This window comes from Orycteropus afer, unplaced genomic scaffold (genome assembly GCF_000298275.1).
Source record: "Orycteropus afer afer isolate SDZICR_OR568_19922 unplaced genomic scaffold, OryAfe1.0 scaffold00217, whole genome shotgun sequence".
Classification (NCBI taxonomy): domain Eukaryota; kingdom Metazoa; phylum Chordata; class Mammalia; order Tubulidentata; family Orycteropodidae; genus Orycteropus; species Orycteropus afer.
The window spans coordinates 3,132,872-3,152,598 of record NW_006921804.1 but is presented as its reverse complement, the minus strand read 5'-3'; the positions used below and the strand labels follow the sequence as shown (position 1 = coordinate 3,152,598).

The window sequence follows — 19,727 nt, the reverse complement described above, 5'->3', positions numbered from 1 at the left end:
TTCTCTCACACACATGTGTTCAGAAAATAGACCACCCATGTATCCTTGTTTGAAAAAATATTGAAAGACATGTACTAACTGTTCAAAAATGAGTAAAAGTAGAAAATGGGGAAGTTGAGGTATCATAAAAGGATTGAAAGTGTGCAATAAATGTTATGTCTAAAAAATAAGTAACTGTAAATTTGGTCTAAAATTTGATGTTAACATTATTCATATGTCCTGTTGTTGTTATATGCCGTCGAGTCAGACCTGACTCATAGCGACCCCTCCTTGGGTTTCTGAGGCAGTATCACTATGGAAGTAGATTGCCTCATCTTCCTTCCGAGGAATGGCTGGTGGGTTTGAACCGCCTTCTGGTTAGCATTCAAATGCCTTAGGCACTATGCTACCAGAGCTCCCCTATTCATATGTTCTAGGACAGGCAAAACTAATCTATGCTGAAAGGGATCAAAACAGTAGTTGTCTCTGAGAGGGCAGGGATTGACAGGAAAGAGTTAAACAGCAACTTTCTAGAGTAATGAAAGTGTATCACGATAAAGAGCTGTGTTACACAGGTGTGCCCATTTGTCAAAACTCAACAAAAGATGTACATTTAAGGTAAATACATTATAATTACTATATAATTATAGGGCCTCTGCTAGCGTAGTGTCTAAGGCACTTGACTACTAACCAGAAGGCTGGAGGTTCAAACCCACCAGCCACTCCTCGGAAGGAAGATGGGGCAATCTACTTCCATAGTGATACTGCCTGAGAAACCCAAGGAGGGGTTGCTATGAGTTGGGTGCAACTCGATGGCACACAACAACAACAACACATACATCAATTAAAAATTAATATCTTAACAATATTGAGTCTTCTAACCTATGGACGTGGTACAATGTCTCCAGACATTTAGGTCTTCTTTAATTTCTCTCAGCAATGTTTTGTAGTCTTCAGGGTACAGGTCTTACATGTCTTTTACCAGCTTTATCCCTAACCATTTCTTATTTTTGATGCTATTGTAATTAACATTATTTAATTTTTGATTGCTCACTGCTAATACAACAAAATATAATTGATTTTTGTGTATTGATCACATATCCTACAATTTTGCTGAACACATGTTATCAGTTCTAGTAGCTTTTTTGGATGCAGTGCAATGAGTTTCATATATATATATGGCCTTTCTGGCCTTAGGTTTATAATTCTGCCAGAATGACTAGCTAGGCCACAATCTCCCAAGAGATTGGTCAGTATACTTTGCAAAAAGTGTCTGTAAGACCACTCATTAGGATTAAGTGACCTTGAGGGCATTGGTCGATTACTATGCAAATTGAGTGATTGTGGTCTACTGAGGGGATTGGTCAGTTCATGGTCTGACTGGGCAGGCCTTGTCTTAAAATTGAATACAAAGGTCAGGCCCATCAAGAAAAGCCTGGAACAAAGTGTGTCCTTTGGACTCTAGGTCTCTCTGGTGAGAACCAACTAAAGCCAGGAGAGAGAGAGTTACAACACTGGAGATGGTGTGAGATGGCAAGAAATGGCAGCAACCACAGCAAAAAACCAGCAGTAACAGTGCAAGTGGCAAGAACCATGGGACCAGCAGACTACTGCAGTATTGCTTGCCGACCCATGGAGCAAAGCAGCTGCAGTGGACTTGCTGGCCCATGAGCTGGAGAGTTGAATGTATTCAGGCAAGAGACTTGTTGATGGAGTGGGATGCCTCCAAGAACTGGTCAGCAAAGCTAAAGAGCTGTAACACTTGCCCAAGCAGGGCAAAGTCCTAGAGAAGGCCTGCAGGCTTGGCACAGCCTAGAAAAGGCCTACTGGCTGGCATAGCCAAGAGAAATGTCTGCCTGCAGTCATGGCCAAGAAGGAGGTGAGAGCTACCCTGGTTGAAAGCCATTTTGACTGACAAACTATTCTGTCTCCTGAGTTGTGTCCTGTTACTTCCAAGTTGATTCTGATCCTGAGTTGAAGCCTGTTACTTCCCTAATAAACGACATAATTGTGAGTATAGTCTGTGAGTTCTGTGTGGACACTACAGTGAATTATCAAATCCAGCAGAGAAGTAGAGAGTGTCGTGCAAGGACAGTTATTGTCAGAAATGGTGAAAAAGTTGGAGAGTGAAGGTATATCTGACCTCTACTTACAGGAATCAGATATGGGCTGATCCTGATTCTTATCGCCCCCTCTTGAAGTTATATGTATTCAGATGCTACTAGACACCACTGGAAATACCTTAAAATGTTCTACACAGATCATGTCATCTCTGAATGAAAACAGTCTTACTTCCTCCTTTTCAATCTGGATACCTTTTCTTTTTCGTGTCTTACTGCACTGGCTAGAACCTCTAAACAATGATAATAGTAGTAAGAGCACATACCCTTGCCTTATTCACAGTCATAGGGGAAAGCATTTCACTATTAAATATGCTGTTAGCTGTAGTTTTTTCATGGATGTTCTTTATCAGGTTGAGGATCTCTCTTTGATTCCTAATTTGCTAGTTTTTATCCAAAATGAATGTGACCTTGGAGAGAACAATCATGGGAGAAAGAAGAGCTGTTTATGCACAGGGAGACAGCTCAGGGGGCAAGAGCGCATGGAGGGATGGACACAGGGAAGAGGTAACTATGGGGAGGAAGTGGGAAGGGAGCTGTTGCACTGTGGTAAATTGTAGTCAATGTCATGAGACAAAGTGTATGTGAACTGCTGTATGGAAAGTGAATTTGCTCTGTAAATTTTCACCCAAATCACAATTAAAAAAAAAATGAACATGAGATTTTTGTCGAATTGATCTATAGTTTCAACATAATCTTAACTAAAATCTCAACAGGTCTTTTTGTAGAAACTGATAAGCTGACTCTAAAATTCATATAAAAATGCAAAGGACCTAGGCTAGCCAAAACTCGAATGAATCACAGACCTAAATGTAAAACTCTAAAAATTCTAGAAGAGAACATAAAAGAGAATCTTTGTGACCTTGGGTTAGGCAAAGATATCTTAGATATGACATCAAAAGTACAATCCATAAAGTAAAAATTGATAAATTGAACTTCAGCAAATTAAGAACTTCTGCTCTTTGAAAAAGAGTTAAGAGAATAAAAAGACAAGCCATGGAGAAAATATTTGTAAACTACATACCTGATAAAGAATTTGTATCTGGAATATTTTTAAAACTCTCAAATTTTTTTAAGAAAAAAGAAACGAGCAAAAGATTTGGGCACTTCACCAAAGATGATACACAGACATCAAATAAGCATGTGAAAAGATGATCAACATTAAGGAAATGCAACGAAAGCCATGATGATGACATATCACTCTACATCTATCAGAATGGCTAAAACTAAAAATACTAAAATACTGACCGTACCAAGTCCTGGTGAGGATGTTGGAACTCTCATTCACTACTGGTGGGAATGTAAAATGGTACAACCACTGTGGAAAACAGACAGTTTTTTAAAATTAAAAAAGTATTGACCCAAGAGAAATGAAAACACATGTCCATATGAAGACTTGTACATGAATATTCATAAAATGGCTTTATTTATAATTTCCAAAAACTAGAAACAGCCCAAATGTCAAGCCACAGGTGAATACATAAACAATTATGGTATATTCATACCACATACCAGCATTAAAACAGAATGAACTATTGATACCTGCAATAACACAGATGAATCTCAAAATAATTACGCTGAGAAAAGAAATAAGACAGAAAGTTTATACTGTGTGATTTATTTATATAAAATTCCAGAAAATGAAAATTAATCCATAGAGGTGGAAAGCAGATCAGCGGTTGCTTGGGGCTGTGATGGGGGGACAGGGAGAGGCAGGAAGGAGGCATTACAAAAGGGCATGACAAAACTCTAAAGGATGATGGGCATGTCCATTGTCATGACTGTGGGGAAGATTTCATGAGTGTACATGTATGTCAAAACTTAAATCATACATTCTGAATATGTACAGTTACTATAAGAATGTTATCATTCTTAAATTAACATACATAATATAAAAATAACTTACTAGCAATAGTCACAGGCAAAGTTAGCAAAGATTAGCAGTAGTAAAGTTGGGAGGATGTCTTGGAATAAAAGCAGCTAAAGTCCTCATCATAACATAAGTCAGTGTTATTTTTTTTATTTTCATATTTAGGGAAATATCAGGAATTATTTTTGTGGGTTTTTTTCAAGTATGAGAGATCTTCAAGTCCAGCAAGAAGTAACTTTAAGTGGCCATTAAACCAAAACCAACCCCACTGCCATCAAGTCAATTCTGATTCATAGAGACCCCCATTGGGATTCTAAGGTGGTAAATCTTTACAGAAGTAGATTGCCCCATCTTCCTTCCCTGGAGTCACTGGTGGGTTTGAACCACCAACCTTCTGGTTAGCAGTCAAATGCCTTAGGCATAGTGCCATCAGAGCTCCTTAGTTGTCATTTTAAGAGGCATCAGTCAACCAACCACAGGGTGGGGGATGGACCCTCTGGCTTCCCAAGTCATAATCCTGTGAGTCCTCAAAATGCCCAGAGCTAGGAAACCAAGTCAACTTCCCTCCCGGGGGACATATGAGACCCATCACCCCTGTCCCAGCCCTGCCTCTTTGCTTAAACTTAACAGAAACAATCAGGGCTCTCCTACTCTGGTCCCACAATTCACAGGTTCACGTTCATCTTGAGCTTTCAGTCTCATCACTTGTGAAGACAGGGATCGGCTCCATGTTGCAGAAGAGGAAAGTGAAGCTCAGGAAAGCTCCACAACTTGTCCAGAGCCACACAGGTAATGATCACTGTACCACTGAGCCTGGAAACAGGCCTAAGTGCACTGCTCTTTCACACGCTGCCTCTCACAGTAAAGAACCAGATGCTCCTCCTCAGCCCATCATGAAAATCGGTTGTACACCAAGAGGAGACCAGTAGGGAGGCCAGAGCACATCACTCACCTGCCCTCCCACCATAGAGCCGGGTGGGGGGTGGGGGCTTTCCTTGACTCAAGACTCCTCAGGCGACCATTGGAGGCAGCCCATGTAATAGCACTGACACACAACATCACCTGCCCAATCTGAGGCCCTCAAGACCCAAAAGGCTAGGGGAAAAAAAAAAAAAAGACCTAAGGAGCTAGGTTGGGACATGACAAGGGGTCCTGTGAGGAGGAACAAGGTAGGTGTTACCACCTCATGCCGATTGCATGGTTGATCCCTGAACCTAAACAGCTAGAAAAATATGAGTGGCATAGGAAACACAACCAAGAAGAAACCACCCATTTCCATGGGAGAAGCTGCCCTCACACTGAATGACACCCCCCTTGGGGAAGGCGATAAAGCATGGGTTTGCCCAGCTCAGGCTTTGGTGACAGAATGACTAGGCCCCACCACTGGCTCTGCATGCACTTCTGGGTAACCAATGCCATTCCCCATGTAAGTGGGGATGAAACCGCCTATTCTGCACAAAACGGAACAAGGCCCAGCAATAATAACCCAGCAAACATCTTAGCTTGAAGTCTGGTCGCTACTTGTTCTTGTTTTTTCATGAATTCTAAAACCTCTTTCCAAGAATATATGTAGCGTACCTAACATGACATCTGGTTTGTGATGGCACTGAATAATTGATAACCAATCATCATTATTCATCCCATCACCACCGCCCTTGCTAGACATCAGGCCCTGAGGATACAAAGATGAACACAGCACAGGTCTGTTCCTCAAGGAGCTCTCAGTCCAGAGGGGACACAGAAGTCCACGCCAAGTGCCAAGAACTTGAAGTCAGTGCCAAAGAGAGCTCTGTGGGCCTCGCAGGAAGGAGGCTGGGGTTTCCTGTGCTCCAGGCCTAAGCCTCCAGGCAAGTACCATCTCTGCACCCAGAAGCACTGCCACCGCTGCTTAAAACTCCTCCTCAGGAGTCACTCTGGAATGATATATCTTTGGTGTGGTTCCTGAAAATAGCCAACGTCACTGGGCTAAGTTCAGTGAAAAACCAAACTCACTGCCATTGAGTTGATTCCAATTCACAGTGACCCTCATTGGGTTTCCAAGGCTATACATCCTCACAGAAGCAGACTGCTCATCTTTCTTCTCTGGAGCGGCTTGTGGGTTCAAACTACCAACCTTTTGGTTAGCAACCACATGCCTTAACTACCACACTACCAGAGCTCCTAAGTCTGGTGAAAAGGGAGTAAAATCTCTTTGGTCACCAGGCTGGGATGAGTATAAAGCAGAGTTAGATGTAATGGGGGAGTGGAGGGTCAAAAAGGGCCCCTGCCAGCAGCTCTGAAAGGATCCCCAAGGATCACAGGTTGTCCAAGCTATCAAGAACCCTGGGGCAATTAGTGTAACTGTGGCCTGAGGCAGGGACCTCTCAAGGGCATCTCCAACAAAGATATTCTGAGCAAATGAAAGTAGGAAACAACAGCACCCAACCAACCAGAGCTGATTACTGAAGCGCTCACTTCATGCCAGCCCCATGCTGATATGTTTGTACATCTGTGTCAATCTTCACGCCTTCCTTGGGTAGATGTAATTGTCCCCATTTTACAGATGAGCAAACAGACTCAAAGAGATTCTTATAACTCACCCAGCTGGGGCCACAAATTATTTACTGGGAGAGCTGGGATTTAAATTCAAGTCTGTCTCGCTATAAAGCCCACACTCTCAGCTACTAAGCTCTATCACCTTTTTCACTTGCCCAGCTCCCCCTGCCCCACCCCAAGGGACCCACTGCAGAAGAAATCCTCATTTGGACACAAATGTGCAAGCATTTTTTATCAGAAAAAAATAGCATTCTCTTCACAAAGGAGTATGAGCAAAGTAGTGTGTGAGCTCTGTGGGGGTAGCTCTATGATGCCTCAGATGTGGTCTCTGGCCTCAAGGAGCTTCCAGGCCAGCAGGCAGACAGGTCCACACATGCAACTCTGAGACAAGGTCACGGTAGTACCTGCTATAAGGGAGGCACTCAGGGCTTTGGGAATTCAGAGAGAGTTTGCTTGTGGGTAAGCAGGGTGGGGAGAACAGAGTGACTTTACAGAGAAGGTGGCATTTTAACCAGTCTTGGGCCATAGTGGAGTTGCACAGGCAGGGTTGGGTGGGGAGGAAGCAGTGTGAGCCTGCTGAGGGTATTAACCTGTAGGCCATGTGGGGGTAGGGAGGCAGTATGAACAGAAGTGACCAGACAAGCCCAAAATGATAGGCTTTAAATGGCCAGCTGAGACTGGAGGAAAAATATTGAATGTTTGAAAGAAACAGGGAGAACGTAAAGCCCAAGAAACTAGCTAAGGGGCTTCTGTAAGATTACAAGCAATAAGTAAGAAAGGCTAAAAGAGTGGGCAAGGTTGCCAGAAAAGCAAATGGAATAGTGATGGTTTTCAATCTTGTTTCTCCAACGCACCTGAAACAAGGCATCAATGAAGCTGGTGCAATGCCAGGGGGGAACCGAGGTACCAGGCCCTGGAAGCTGGGAAGAAACCTTCCGGATTGTGGTAAGGGGATATGTACTACATGAAATGATCACCTACTTGACTCCTGCATAGCATCTGCAGGACTGTCTCACCATGCCTCCAGTCACATCTATTCTCTGAGCAACACCATGGACCAAGATGGCTCTAGGAGCTGGGGACACAACTACAAGACAGACATGACCCCCAAATCAGGGAGTTTACCTTCTGGTGAGAGCCCCAAAAGCCACAGAGAAGGCAGGATCAACAGAATTAGGTAACTGGCTGGGTGTGGTAGTCTGGGGAGACGGAGAAGTGCTCCAAGCTGTCAGACCTGGCTAACCAGAAGAACAGGGGAACCAGTAACAGGGAAAGGTGACCAAGGGAGGAGAACTGGCAAGAATGTGCAGAGTTCAGTTTTGGTCACACTGAAACCAATGTAATTAATGTCTTTGGTTGTCCTCTTTATATATTGAGAACTCACAGAATTTGTGAGAGGAGAATAAAGCCAGGGCCATAGAACTGCAAGCGCTTAGGCTTGGCCTGAGGGTTCCAAGACCCAAAGGAATAGGGCTGGGGAAAGCGCTGGCTCCAGAGTCAGGCAGCTTGTGTTCCACACTGAATGCTGTAAGTTACTAACCATCTAACCCTAGGCAAATTGCTTTGCTTATCTGAGTTCTTGTTACTTGCAAAATGCAGATGAAAATGTCCTCCTTGTCCACTCCACTGGGTGGTTGTGAAGAACCTGGTAGAAATTTAGAATTTGTAACCAAACCAACCAGTTCCCATCAAGTCGACGCTGACTCATGGCTACCCTGTGTGTGTCACAGTAGAGCTATGCTCCACAGGGTTTCAATGGCTAGTGATCTTTAAGAAGAACACCAGGCCTTTCTTCCAAGGAGCTTCTGGGTGGACTCAAACCTCTAACGTTCCAATTAGCAGCCAAGTGTGTTAACCTCTTGCACACCCAGAGATTCTAGAATTTGTAAAGGGCTACATAAATAAAAAAGGGTCTGGCCCCAAATCCAAAGCCCTCTTCAGGAAAGCCAAGACTCAAAACAGGGACATGACTTGCCTAGGATCACACAATGGTTACTAGGAAACCACCCATCTCTGGTGCCTACACCCCTCTCTCATACACCCTCTGTCATGCTTCTTCTGGTACTTGCTGGCAGAGCTTTCTGTGGAACGCTGAGCCTTTGTTGGGGCCATCTCAGACAAGACCCTCAGGGATATTACAGATTGAACAGTGTCACCCAAAAACGTGTGCTGTAAATCCTAGAGCCTCTACATGTGGATCCTACCACATGTATAAGGAAGAAATGCAGAAGAACTGATGTTTTTGAATTTTGGTGTTGGCAAAGAATATTGAAGGTACCATGGACTGCTAGAATGAACAAATCTGTCTTGGAGGAGGTACAGCCAGAATGTTATTTAGAAGTGAGAATGGCCAGATTTCGTCTCTCCTACTTTGATCATGTTGTCAAAAGGAACCAGGGCTTAGAGAAGGATATCATGCTGGGTAAATGGAGGGTCAGTGAAATAGAGGAAGACCCTCAATGGGATGGATTGACACAGGGGATGCAACGATGGGCTCAAGCATAGCAACAATTGTAAGGATGGTGCAGGACTGGGCAGTGTTTTGTTCTGCTATACATAAGGCTGCTATGAGTCAGGACCGACTCCACACACCTAACACCAAGAAGAACATACATGTAGAGGCAATTTCATTTGAGAAGAGGATTTTCTTTGTTATGTTAATAAGGCCATATCAGTATAGAGTGTGTTTTTTTTCACTGCCGTCGGGTCATTTCTGACTCATAGCAACCCCTCCTTGGGTTTCCAAGGCAGTATCTCTACAGAAGTAGGATTCCCCAACCTTCCTTCCAAGGAGTGGCTGGTGGGTTTGAACTGCCAGCCTTCTGGTTAGCAGTCAAGTGCCGTAGGCACTATACCACAAGAGCTCCCAGAGTGTGTCTTAAGCAATCTTTTTTGAGATACAAAAGGAACAGATTGGGCACAGAAGCAAAGACAAACACGGAAGACAGATGCCACATGAAAATCATCAAGGAACTGAGGACCAGAAGCTGAAAGAGACAGAGATCTTCCCCCTAAAGCTGATGGAGAGTCCTAGACTTGGTGCCCTAAATTTAGCCTTTTAGCCTCTCCAACTGTGAGAAAATAAATTTCTACTCATGAGAGCCACCCACCTGTGGGTTTGCTGTCACAGCAGCACTAAGATAGCCCCCCATCACACCCTCAACCCAGCAGCCTGTTGCTCACACAGCACAGGCAAGACCAGCCTCTGCCAAACATGGTCCAGCCCAGGTGGGAGACAAAGCAGGAGGCCCACAGCCACTAGATCCCTCTGGAGCCCCACACAGGCCAGGCTGGCATCTAGAAAATGAGAGACACCCAGTCTGAGCATGGGCTCCAAGGAGGTTTATTAGTATCCACAGTAGGGAGCTCTGGGATCTTGCCCCAGATAAGGGACTGTGAGCATCTGGGAGGGGAGGCAAGGCATCTGCAGACTACAGGCCCCAATAGGCCTGGGCCCATGTAGACAGCAATGTTTCTGCTTCAAGCACAGCCAGTTCACACTCCCAGCTCCTCTAGGTCTCCTGCTGAATAGGCAGACTTGTCCTCTTCACAGGGAAATGAGAGTCACAGACTTGAATACCCCAGAAATCTAGACGCAGGCCCTCTCAGCCAGCATCAGCAACCCCGGGTTCGGCAGTCAGCCCCACCCTTGCCACCACAGTCTCACCCCTAGAACCTGATGACTAGAGTCTGGAATGGACAAATGCTATCAGGTTCTCCAGCTGCTTCTTCAGGTGCTGCTCATCTCCGTTGTTCTCGATGACCCAGTCAAAGTGTCCAAAGTCGTCCAGGCCACATTCTGACTCAGCATCGTCCACTCCTGTGCAGAAGGCATGGCAAGGTCAGGCCCATCCCTCTGAACAAACGCACAACAGAGAGGCCCTCCCTGTTCCTCTCCTCCACCAGCCCAGAGCCAAAGTCCATGCCCTCTAGAGGGCAATCCCCATTCCCAGAAATACTGTGAAGGCAGGTTCAGCAGTCCATAGCCACCCACAGCCACCGGAGGACCCAGAAGGTCTCTGCTGACTTAACTGGCCACTGCCTGCAGAGGGAGATCGTTATTGTTACCTGCCAACCAGTTGGCCCCTGGGCAACTCCAGGTACAAAGGACTGGACTGTTGTGATCCACAGGGTTTTCACTGGCTGACTGTTCAGAGGTAAACACCAAGCCTTTCTTCCTAGTCTACTTCTGTCTGGAAGCTCCGCTGAAACCTGTTCAGCATCACAGCAACATGCAACAGAGGGCAGGTTAGGCCATCTAAAACCACAAACCACAAACCAAACAAACTCACTGCCATCAAGTCGATTCCAATTCATAGCAACCCCCTTTGGGTTTCTGAGGCAGTAAATCTTTACGGAAGTAGATCGCCCAGTCTTCCTTCTGCAGAGTGGCTGGTGGGTTTAAACTGTCAACCTTCTGGTTAACACTCAGATGCCTTATGCACTATGCCACCAGAGCTCCTTGTTTAAATCTAAAACCACAGACAACCCAAAAGAGCATTGCATGTTCATTTTATGAAGCTGGTTATGTCGATTTCTATTCCTAAATCTGATTCAGTCCTTGCAGAAAAAAGTGTGTGCAATGGCTAGAAGCAGAGGATCAAAAGTCCCAGGAACACCTCTCCCTCACTTTGTGACCCTAGGAAACAGACTTAGCCTTTCTAAGCTGTTGGTGCACTGGTTAAAGATTTGGCTGCTAATCAAAAGGTCAGTGGTTTGAACCCACCAGCTGCTCCATGGTGGAAAGATGTGGCAGTCTGCTTCCATAAAGATTACAGCCTTGGAAACCCTATGGGAGGAGTTCTACTCTGTCTTATAGGATCGCTAAGTCAGAATTGACTCAATGGCAGTGGGTTGGTGTGGTAGTTAAGTTTGTGTGTCAACTTGGCTGGGCCTGGTTGAGTGGCTGGACAACTGGATGTAGTATTCCCCATGATGAGACTGGTAATCAACTCCATGGTGGAATCTACTGTGAGCAGTTGAGTAGCTGCCTTAGGGATGTGGTCTGCTTCCTGTATATAAGAAGCCTTGGAGAACGGTCTGTAGCTTATAGCATGCTTGGACCCTGCATGTAGCCATGTCGTTTGTTCAGCAGCCTGCCATGCTCTGCCACTCTTGGGACTTTTGATGGACTTGAATCAATGACCTGCCATGTGGTTTGGTAACACTGGGACTGTGCCTTTTCACTTGTCAATCTTGGGTTTGTCAGTCTCAGCAGCCAGCAGCTGTCTGAGTAAAGAAAAGCCTCTAGCTTCAGTGGGCCAGAAGCAGGAGGCAGAGCTGAAGCCCAAGATTGAGGGGCTTTCACCCAGCCCCTAGAACCTGGTACTTTGAACTCTGACTTAAAGCCTCCAAACTGTTAGAGAATAAACTCCTGTTTGTTCAAGCCATCCCATTTGTGGTATTTTCCTGTCAGAGTGGCACTAGGTAACCAAAATACAGTTGGGCTTGATTTGGTCCTCATCTAACAATCGACACTGGTAATAACAGCATCTACCTGATGGTTCTGGTGGATGATAAAGTGAGATAATGCCTCAGGTTGGCAGTGAGTGCCCAGGAGGCAAGCAGCATTAGGAGTGGTCATGCCCACTAGGTCTCCTAGGACAGCAAGGAGGCCGGGCTGTGCCTCTGAATTGCCCACAGAGCAGATCCTGGCCATGTACCATGACAGCTGTCTAGGAGAACTGCTCTCACAAACCTGCTACTATGTTAATCACACAGCAGTGATACTTGTCAGGCCTGCCTTCTGACCACTGCCAGCCCCCACAAGGCTGGAAAGCAGAGGTGAAGGATCAAGGAGGTGGGTACAGTCGGAACTCCAGAGAAGCCTGCCAGCCCAGGTAACAGGCCCAGGCCAAGGTGAGCTATGCTTCTCAAGGACATCCTCCCCTATCCGACTCCCTAATCTGGAGCCCAGGCCTCCGATTCCACTTCATAATCCCTCACTCTTACCCCCACCTAGGCATGCCAGGGAGAGAGCAGGAGACCCAGAACACAGGGTGAACTGTACCCTACAGGTGGGGTGGCCGACCTGTGGGCCAAGCCCTGGCGGGTAAAGGTTGTGAGCAGCCTACCTGGTGTGAACACCCAGCCACGCTGCTGTCGGCTCTGCTCCGATGCCACCATGCGGACCACCTGCGTCGCTGCCCCATAGGCCTCCTGAAACCACTGGATGTCAGATATCCGCCGTGTGTCACTCACCAGCTGCAGGGAGGAGCACAGACAGGTGACCAACAGAACACGGTGCAGGGAGCAGCAGGACAGGATGTGGGGGTGAGAGGAGGGGCAGATGTAGCCCTGCTGTGAACCAGCAGACACACAGGGGACCACAGTCCACAGCAGCAGTCCCCAGCCCCAGCTACTTGGACAAAGTCCCCTCTTCCCTCTAGGCAGGGCTCTGATCGCTGCAACTGTATCTTGTTCTGCCCACCCTCTGCTGAGGACATGAGCATATTCTGTGCATGGATCAGTCCTCACTGTGTTCAAGGAGAGGCCTCAGGCTCTGGATTCAGAAGAGTTAGTCCAACCCGCTCACTGTACACATGGGTAAACTGAAGTCAAAAATCAAAAACAGCCTAACTGGACCTCAACTACCAGCACCTTTTAAAACATGTAGGTCTGATTTTTGTCATTCTCTTGCTCTAAACCTCTCAAAGGTTTCTCATCTTTCTAAGAATATAATCCAAAACTCTCACTCTGGTTGATGAGGCCCTATGAGATCTGGTATCTCATATCCCATCCTTGACCTTCACTCACTCTGCCACAGCCAACTGGCCTCCTTGCTCTTTGTCAAGGGCACCAACCACACCCCCTCCTTGGGGCCTTTGTACATGCTACTGCCTCTGCCCACCACTCGTCTGTCAGTTTGTCCTCCTGTGGTGGCAGGGGTGTTGCTGTGATTCTGGAAGATTTGCTACCAGTATATCAAATGCCAGCAGGGTCACCCATGATGGACAGGTTTCAGTAGAACTTCCTGAATTCCATACAGTGGCTGCAACAATGGGCTCAAACATTGTGAGGATGGCACAGGACTGGACAGTGTTTTGCTCAGTTGTACACAGAATCGCTGAGTTGGCATTAACTCAACAGCACCTAACAACAACCCCATCTTCCTGCATCATCACAAGCTAAGTTCCCTCACTGCACGGCTGTCTCTGCTCAAACATCACCTCCTCAGAGAGGGCTTCCTTGACCACCCTGGCTCCCGTCCTGTCCCTCTCAATCTTGATATGCAATTTGTGTTCCTCTTGACTCTAATATGCTCTGAAATCATCTTTATTTTTTATTGTTTATTGTCTGACTGCCCTGCCGGAGTCAGCTCCATGAGGGAAACACTTTATCTCATTCACTGCTGCATCCCTGGCCCCTAGAACAGTGACTGACACATATATAATAACCATTTGGCAGTATGTGTTCAATCAACTAATCAAAAAGACTTGCTGTTCTCTCATCAATGCTACTGACATGTTCATTTACCCAATTAGTAAACAAGCAGTATCTCAAGCATTTACTGTGTGTTAGGCACTGTGCTAGGTTCTGGGGATAGAGTTGTGAGCAAAACAGGCCTAGCCCCTGCCCTCATGGAGCTTATGGTCTAGTGGGAGAGATGCTAAACCAGCAGCCCCCAAACAACCATGCAATCTCTGTATCTACAAGCATCTCAACCTTAGCTTGGCCAAAACAGAGCTCCTGATTTTCTCCCAAACCTGCTCCTCCCACTCCTTCCCTAGCTCAGAAAATGACAACTCCGTCTGTCCAGCTGTTCAGACAAAATCTTTTTCTTCACACCCCCCCCCCCCCATAGCCAATCCTATCATCAAATCCTATTGGCTCTATCATAAAAATCTCTGCGGAATCCAGCCACTTCTCTCCATCCTGCCATACCCTGAGCTGAGCCAGTCATTTGGCCTGCGCTATGGAAACAGCCTCCGCCTGGCCCCTCTGCTTCTACCTTTGCCCTCCACTCAGCAACCAGGGCAATCCTTTGAAATCTTAAATAAGAGCATGGAAAAATCTGTTGTGTAGATTCTGAAAAATGCATACACTTATGTAATCTAAAGCCTTAAGAAGATATAGAACATTACCATTCCAGAAAGTTCCTTCATTTCCCTTCCCAGTTGATCTCTGCCCTCACTCACTAAGCAAACATCCATCTGTTTTTTGTTTTGTTTTTTTCTTTTAACCAAAGATTAGTTTGAGCTATTCTAGAATTTCATCGACATGACGTTATATAATATTTACTCATTTGTATAAGTATACAGTACAGTGTGTTTTTGAGAGCTGTTTGTGTTCTTCAGTTTATCTGTTTGTTGCTTTTTATTGCTGAAGGCTGAATGAATAGACTGCAATTTATTTAACCAGTCTTGCACTGATGATACCTGTGTTGGTTTCAATCTCTGGCTATTATCAATAAAATTGCTATTTAAAAAAAAAAAAAAAAAGAACATGAAAAATCCTTCTAAATGTCCTGTCTGATCTGACCTCAGATCCCACCACTCCCCACTCACGCTGCTCCTCAAAACTGCCAGGCACACTCTGCATCGGGGCCTTTGCACTCACTGCTCCTTCTTTCTGGAAAGATCTTTCCCCAAATATCCATTCAGCTCACCTCCTCACTTCCTTCAAATGTCTTAGTACCATAGGCCTTCCTTGTCACCCTTAGTAAAACAGCAACCCCTCTCCAGCCCTCCTCCCACCCTTAGCCTACTTCCTTTGCTCTTCAGTATTTACCTCCACCCAATATATCCCTGGGTGATAAAAAAAGTTAAGCACTCGGCTACTAACTGAAAGGTTGGCAGTTCAAATCCACACAAAGGCACTTTGGAAGAAAGGTCTAGCAATCTACTCCCTGAAAAGGCCACAGCCATTGAAAACCTTATGGACCTCAGTTCTACTGTGACACACATCAGGTCACTATGAGTCGGAATGGACTCAACAGCAATCGGTTGGTTGATTAACATATTCTATATTTATTTACTTAGTGCCTGTCTCCCCAACCCCATCCCCAACTATTAATGCAAGTTTCCCAAGGGCAGGGGCTTTACCACATTCACACACAGACGTATCCCCAGATCCTAGAACCAGACCTGGCACAACACTCAGTCAATATTTACTGTCAGAATGAATAAGGAAGGAAAAGGGCAGGGTGCTATGGGAGCATGCCACAAGGAGCACTGCTTAAGACTTGGGTATCAGGGAAGGCTTTCCTGAGGAGATGACATCTAAGCTGAGCTTAAATGTAAAAAAGGAAGAAAGAGCAGTTCGGGCAGGGAGAAGAACACATGCAAAGGCCCTATTTTCAGAAGGAGTTTGATTTATTTGAGGAACTGAGAAAAGACCGGCACAGTTGTAGCTCTAGGAGTAAAGAAGGAAACAGGGTAGCAGGAGCCGGATCATACAAAGCCCAGAAGATTTTGATTTTCTTCATAAGAACAATGGGAAGCCATCAAAAGGTTCTAAGCAGAGCAGTGATATGACTTGGTCACACTCACTGCTGTGTGGTAGATGGATCAATGGGTTATAGGCAGCAAGAGTAGAAGCCGGGGACCAGCATGGAAGCACCTGCATTGGCCCAGGTGACAGAAGGTGGTGGCTTGGACCAGGTGGTAGCAGCGTAGGTGGAAAGAAACAGACACATTTGAGATACATTTGAGGAAAAGGCTTAGGGAAACTATTTTCTTAATTTTCTTAATGCTGGCCATTGGGGTCCTCTTACCCAGATGGGCTGGGAGATGCCCTCCACAATCTTCCTGCAGAAAAAGCCTGGGTCGGCCTGGCGCTTCTCCTCTCCCCAGCGGATCATGTCCTTCCTATAGGCCTCCTTGTAGGTGCTGGCGTCCAGGAGCCTCTGGAAGTCCAGGCCATGCTCCTGCCCAAAGCATATTCTTCATCACCAGTCTCTCAACCCCTCTGTGTGTTCTAAGACAGGAGGAGACAATCCCTGTCCTCCCCTATCCCAAGGGCCAATACAAGGACCGATGAGGTTTCAGCCAGGACAGAGGCTTGCAAAGGAGAAAGCCCCAGAAACTAAAAATCCCAATCATCCTGAACCGGAGGAAAGGCCTAGGATAATCCAGAACTTATTTCAATTTGTCTTTGAAATATGTGATGTGGTTTTCTCTTTTGCAACAGTTTTGCCTTCCCAATTAACTCTGGCTTAAACTAATCCTGAAATTAGTTTGCATTCCCTGGGCACAAGCTTAGCCTTCAACTAGAGGGGGAAATCTGAAAAAACTCTGTTCCATATCTTCCCACTACCTTTCTGGCATCAATTACCACTATCCAAAAATCCCGAAGATTTTTCTTCCTTCTCTCTCTCCTCTCTCCCTCATCCCCTTCCTCAGCCCCAAAGTCCTGGCACCTTCGCAAGGAACACAGGTGGCACAGTGGGTAAGGCATTTGGCTGCTAACCAGAAGGTCAACAGTTCAAACTCACCAGCTGCTCCATGGGAGGAAGATGAGGCAATCTACTTCCGTAAAGATTTATAGCCTTGGAAACTCAATGGGGGTCACTGTGAGTTGGAATCAACTCATTGGCCGTGGATTTGGTTTGGGGCTTTTGCTGCAACAGTGTCAGTTCTTCAGCACTTCTGGCACTCTGTGGGCCTCCCACTTCCAGGGGACTCCTCGGGCAGGCAGAGAAGTTGCTCTGACCACCCTGGGGAACAGCTTCCAGACCTGGCCTCCCTTCTCCAGGGACACTGACAAGCAGGGGTCTGGCTCTGTAGGGCTGGAGTGGGGCCGAATCTGGGAACTTTGGAAGTAGACCAGTGGTTTCAAACTGTTCCTCAGAGCCCTGGGGTTCCTCAGAGGTGCTCAGGCCTCACTGAGAAGGTTGACGGGCCTCTTACCCTCTCTCTTTCCCTCCCTCTGCCCATTCAGAGTAGCTCCCAGTCTGTCTACTGGATATAAGGGGCTTAGGTATCCAATTTTATTTGGAAAATATTCTCACTAAAAATATTGAAAACCACTAAGCCTACTTATCTCCACAATCCCCTCAGGCTCCAGCAGGCTGCCATCCTGGGAATGGGTCTGTTTAGCTAGTGAGAGAAAACCCAACAGGACAGGAGAATGCTTCCCACAGAGGGGGATGGACCCCAGAAGGCCAGCCATAGGCCAGCTGACCAAGGGGCCTGATATCTATGCTGACCATGAGTCCCTGCAATGGCACAAAAGACAGAAACAAAGGTGACGAGAGGACTCCTCCCTGTGTGGGAAGTTGATCTTGCCCTCCAGGTTTCCTTTATGAAACCTAAGGGTCTAAGGTCCAGTTGGAAGAGTTCCTATTTATACATATTTCAAATTTTTTGAACCATTCATATGGTTTAAAATTCAAAAGATACACACCCATTTACAATGAAAAATCTCTCTCATCTCTCTCTGTTCTCCAGCCTCCAGTTTCCATCCCTGAAAACAACCAATGTTGCATTCTCTACTGTCCTCCCAAAGTATTTACCCATCCCAAGCATCCGGAAGAGCACCTAATATAATGAGGACACCCCGTATCTGTTGAATGAATATAATTTTTCCCCTTTTTTCAATACAAATGTAGCAGTCTATTCATACCATTCTACCTCTTGGTTCCTGTGGGAGGTTTTGTTTGCTTATTTGTTTGTTCCATTTTACAATCTATCTTGACAATGTGGGTACATTTCTAAGGAGAGAATTCCAAGAGTTGTGTCAGGCCAGTTTGGGTGATGAGGAGGTAGTCACGTGAAGTGTCACATTTTTTGAGTAAGTGGATACGTGTAGACCCTTTCTAATTATACCACATCAGCAGCCACCAGCTCAAAACTACAGCCTTCCCTGGACATACTTTCTTAAATCATCGAGGGAGATGACCTGACCTGAGTGAGACCGGGGAAAGACGCCTGAGCTGAAAATGCCCTAGAGAGGTGAACTCACAGAAAATCAGGAGCTGGCCAACCCCTGCTAGCAGTGGTCACTGGGACCATGCCAGTGGCTCAAGTGGCAGCCACAGCAACCAAAGGCCAGAAGCTGGGCTCCTCCCGACCCAGCAGATTCCACAGAACCACTACTTACCTGCGCGTACTGCTCCTTGAGTGGCCCAGAGAGCCGGAGGACAGCACAGACGTCAGCACCAAGTCTGTGGAACAAGGAGATCAGTTAATCTAGAGCTTCCAGGTCCCAGAATAGAAGTTCAGAAGCCTGAGCTGATATTCCATTTCTGCTACTGGTATCTACAGGACTCTGTCAGGTCTTAACTATCCTGATCCAATTTCTTCATCTATAAAATGGGGTAACAGGTACTGTCCTGTCTCCCTCACAGGATTATTATGAAACTCATATGAACGGGAAAGAGCACTGAAATTATTAACAGGTAAAATAGCTAATAACCAAAAACTAAACCCACTGCCATTGAGTCAATTCCAACTCACAGTGACCCCCATGGGGTTTTCAAGGTGGTAAATCTTTACAAAAGCAGATTGCCCCTCTTTTTTCCATGGAGCAGCTGGTGGGTTTGAACCACCAACTTTTGTGGCAGCCAAATACCTTAACCACTATACCACCAGAGCTCTTTAAAACACCTAATAGGTGATAAAATTATAATTACAGTCGACATTCAGGCCTGATGATACCCTGGCTGAACCTGGTGACTGCAGGGCCCCTAAACTAGTTCTCTCACAGCCAGAAATACCTCAGTCTCAACTGCCTTGGTCCCTGACATAAAGAATTCACTCAATCAGTTAATCCATTTACTCAACCAAATGTATTTTGGGTATTAAATTTAGAACCCACCACCCGTCTTTGGTTTATCATAATGGCCTGTGTGTCATTGTGATGCTGGAAGTAATGCCACTGGAATTTCAAATAAGAGTAGGGTCACCTAAGGTGGGCAGGTTTTAGCAGAGCTTCCAGACTAAAACAGACTAGGAAAAAAGCTCTAGCAATCTACTTCCAAAAATCAGCCAATGGAAACAGTATGGATCACAACAGAATGTTATTGAATAGAGTGCCAGGAGACGAGCCCTAAGGTTGGAGGGCTGTTAAAATACAACTGGGGAAGCATTGCCTGCTCAGAGCACAGTCAGCCTTAATGATGTGGATAGAGTAAAGCCTTTAGGACCTTCATCTGCTAATATACTGTGATTCAGAGTGAGGAGCTGTTGTTGTTATGTGCCATTGAGTCCGACCCGACTCATAGTGACCCCTCCTTGGGTTTCCAAGGCAGTATCACTACGGAAGTAGATTGCCCCATCTTC

At 45.9% G+C, this 19,727-nt stretch overlaps 1 protein-coding gene across 1 annotated transcript in view; it reads right to left on the bottom strand.

The window, feature by feature from the left end:
* Positions 1-10,187: 10,187 nt before the first annotated feature.
* PMVK (phosphomevalonate kinase) overlaps positions 10,188-19,727 on the bottom strand; it is a 15,631-nt gene continuing 6,091 nt past the window's right edge. Inside the window, exons 2-5 of the mRNA XM_007948526.2 lie at positions 18,547-18,610; positions 16,220-16,372; positions 12,579-12,708; positions 10,188-10,324 (exon numbers count right to left, since the gene is read on the bottom strand). Of these exons, the coding sequence (XP_007946717.1) occupies positions 10,188-10,324; positions 12,579-12,708; positions 16,220-16,372; positions 18,547-18,610 (484 nt within the window). The remainder of the gene's footprint in view (positions 10,325-12,578; positions 12,709-16,219; positions 16,373-18,546; positions 18,611-19,727) is intronic.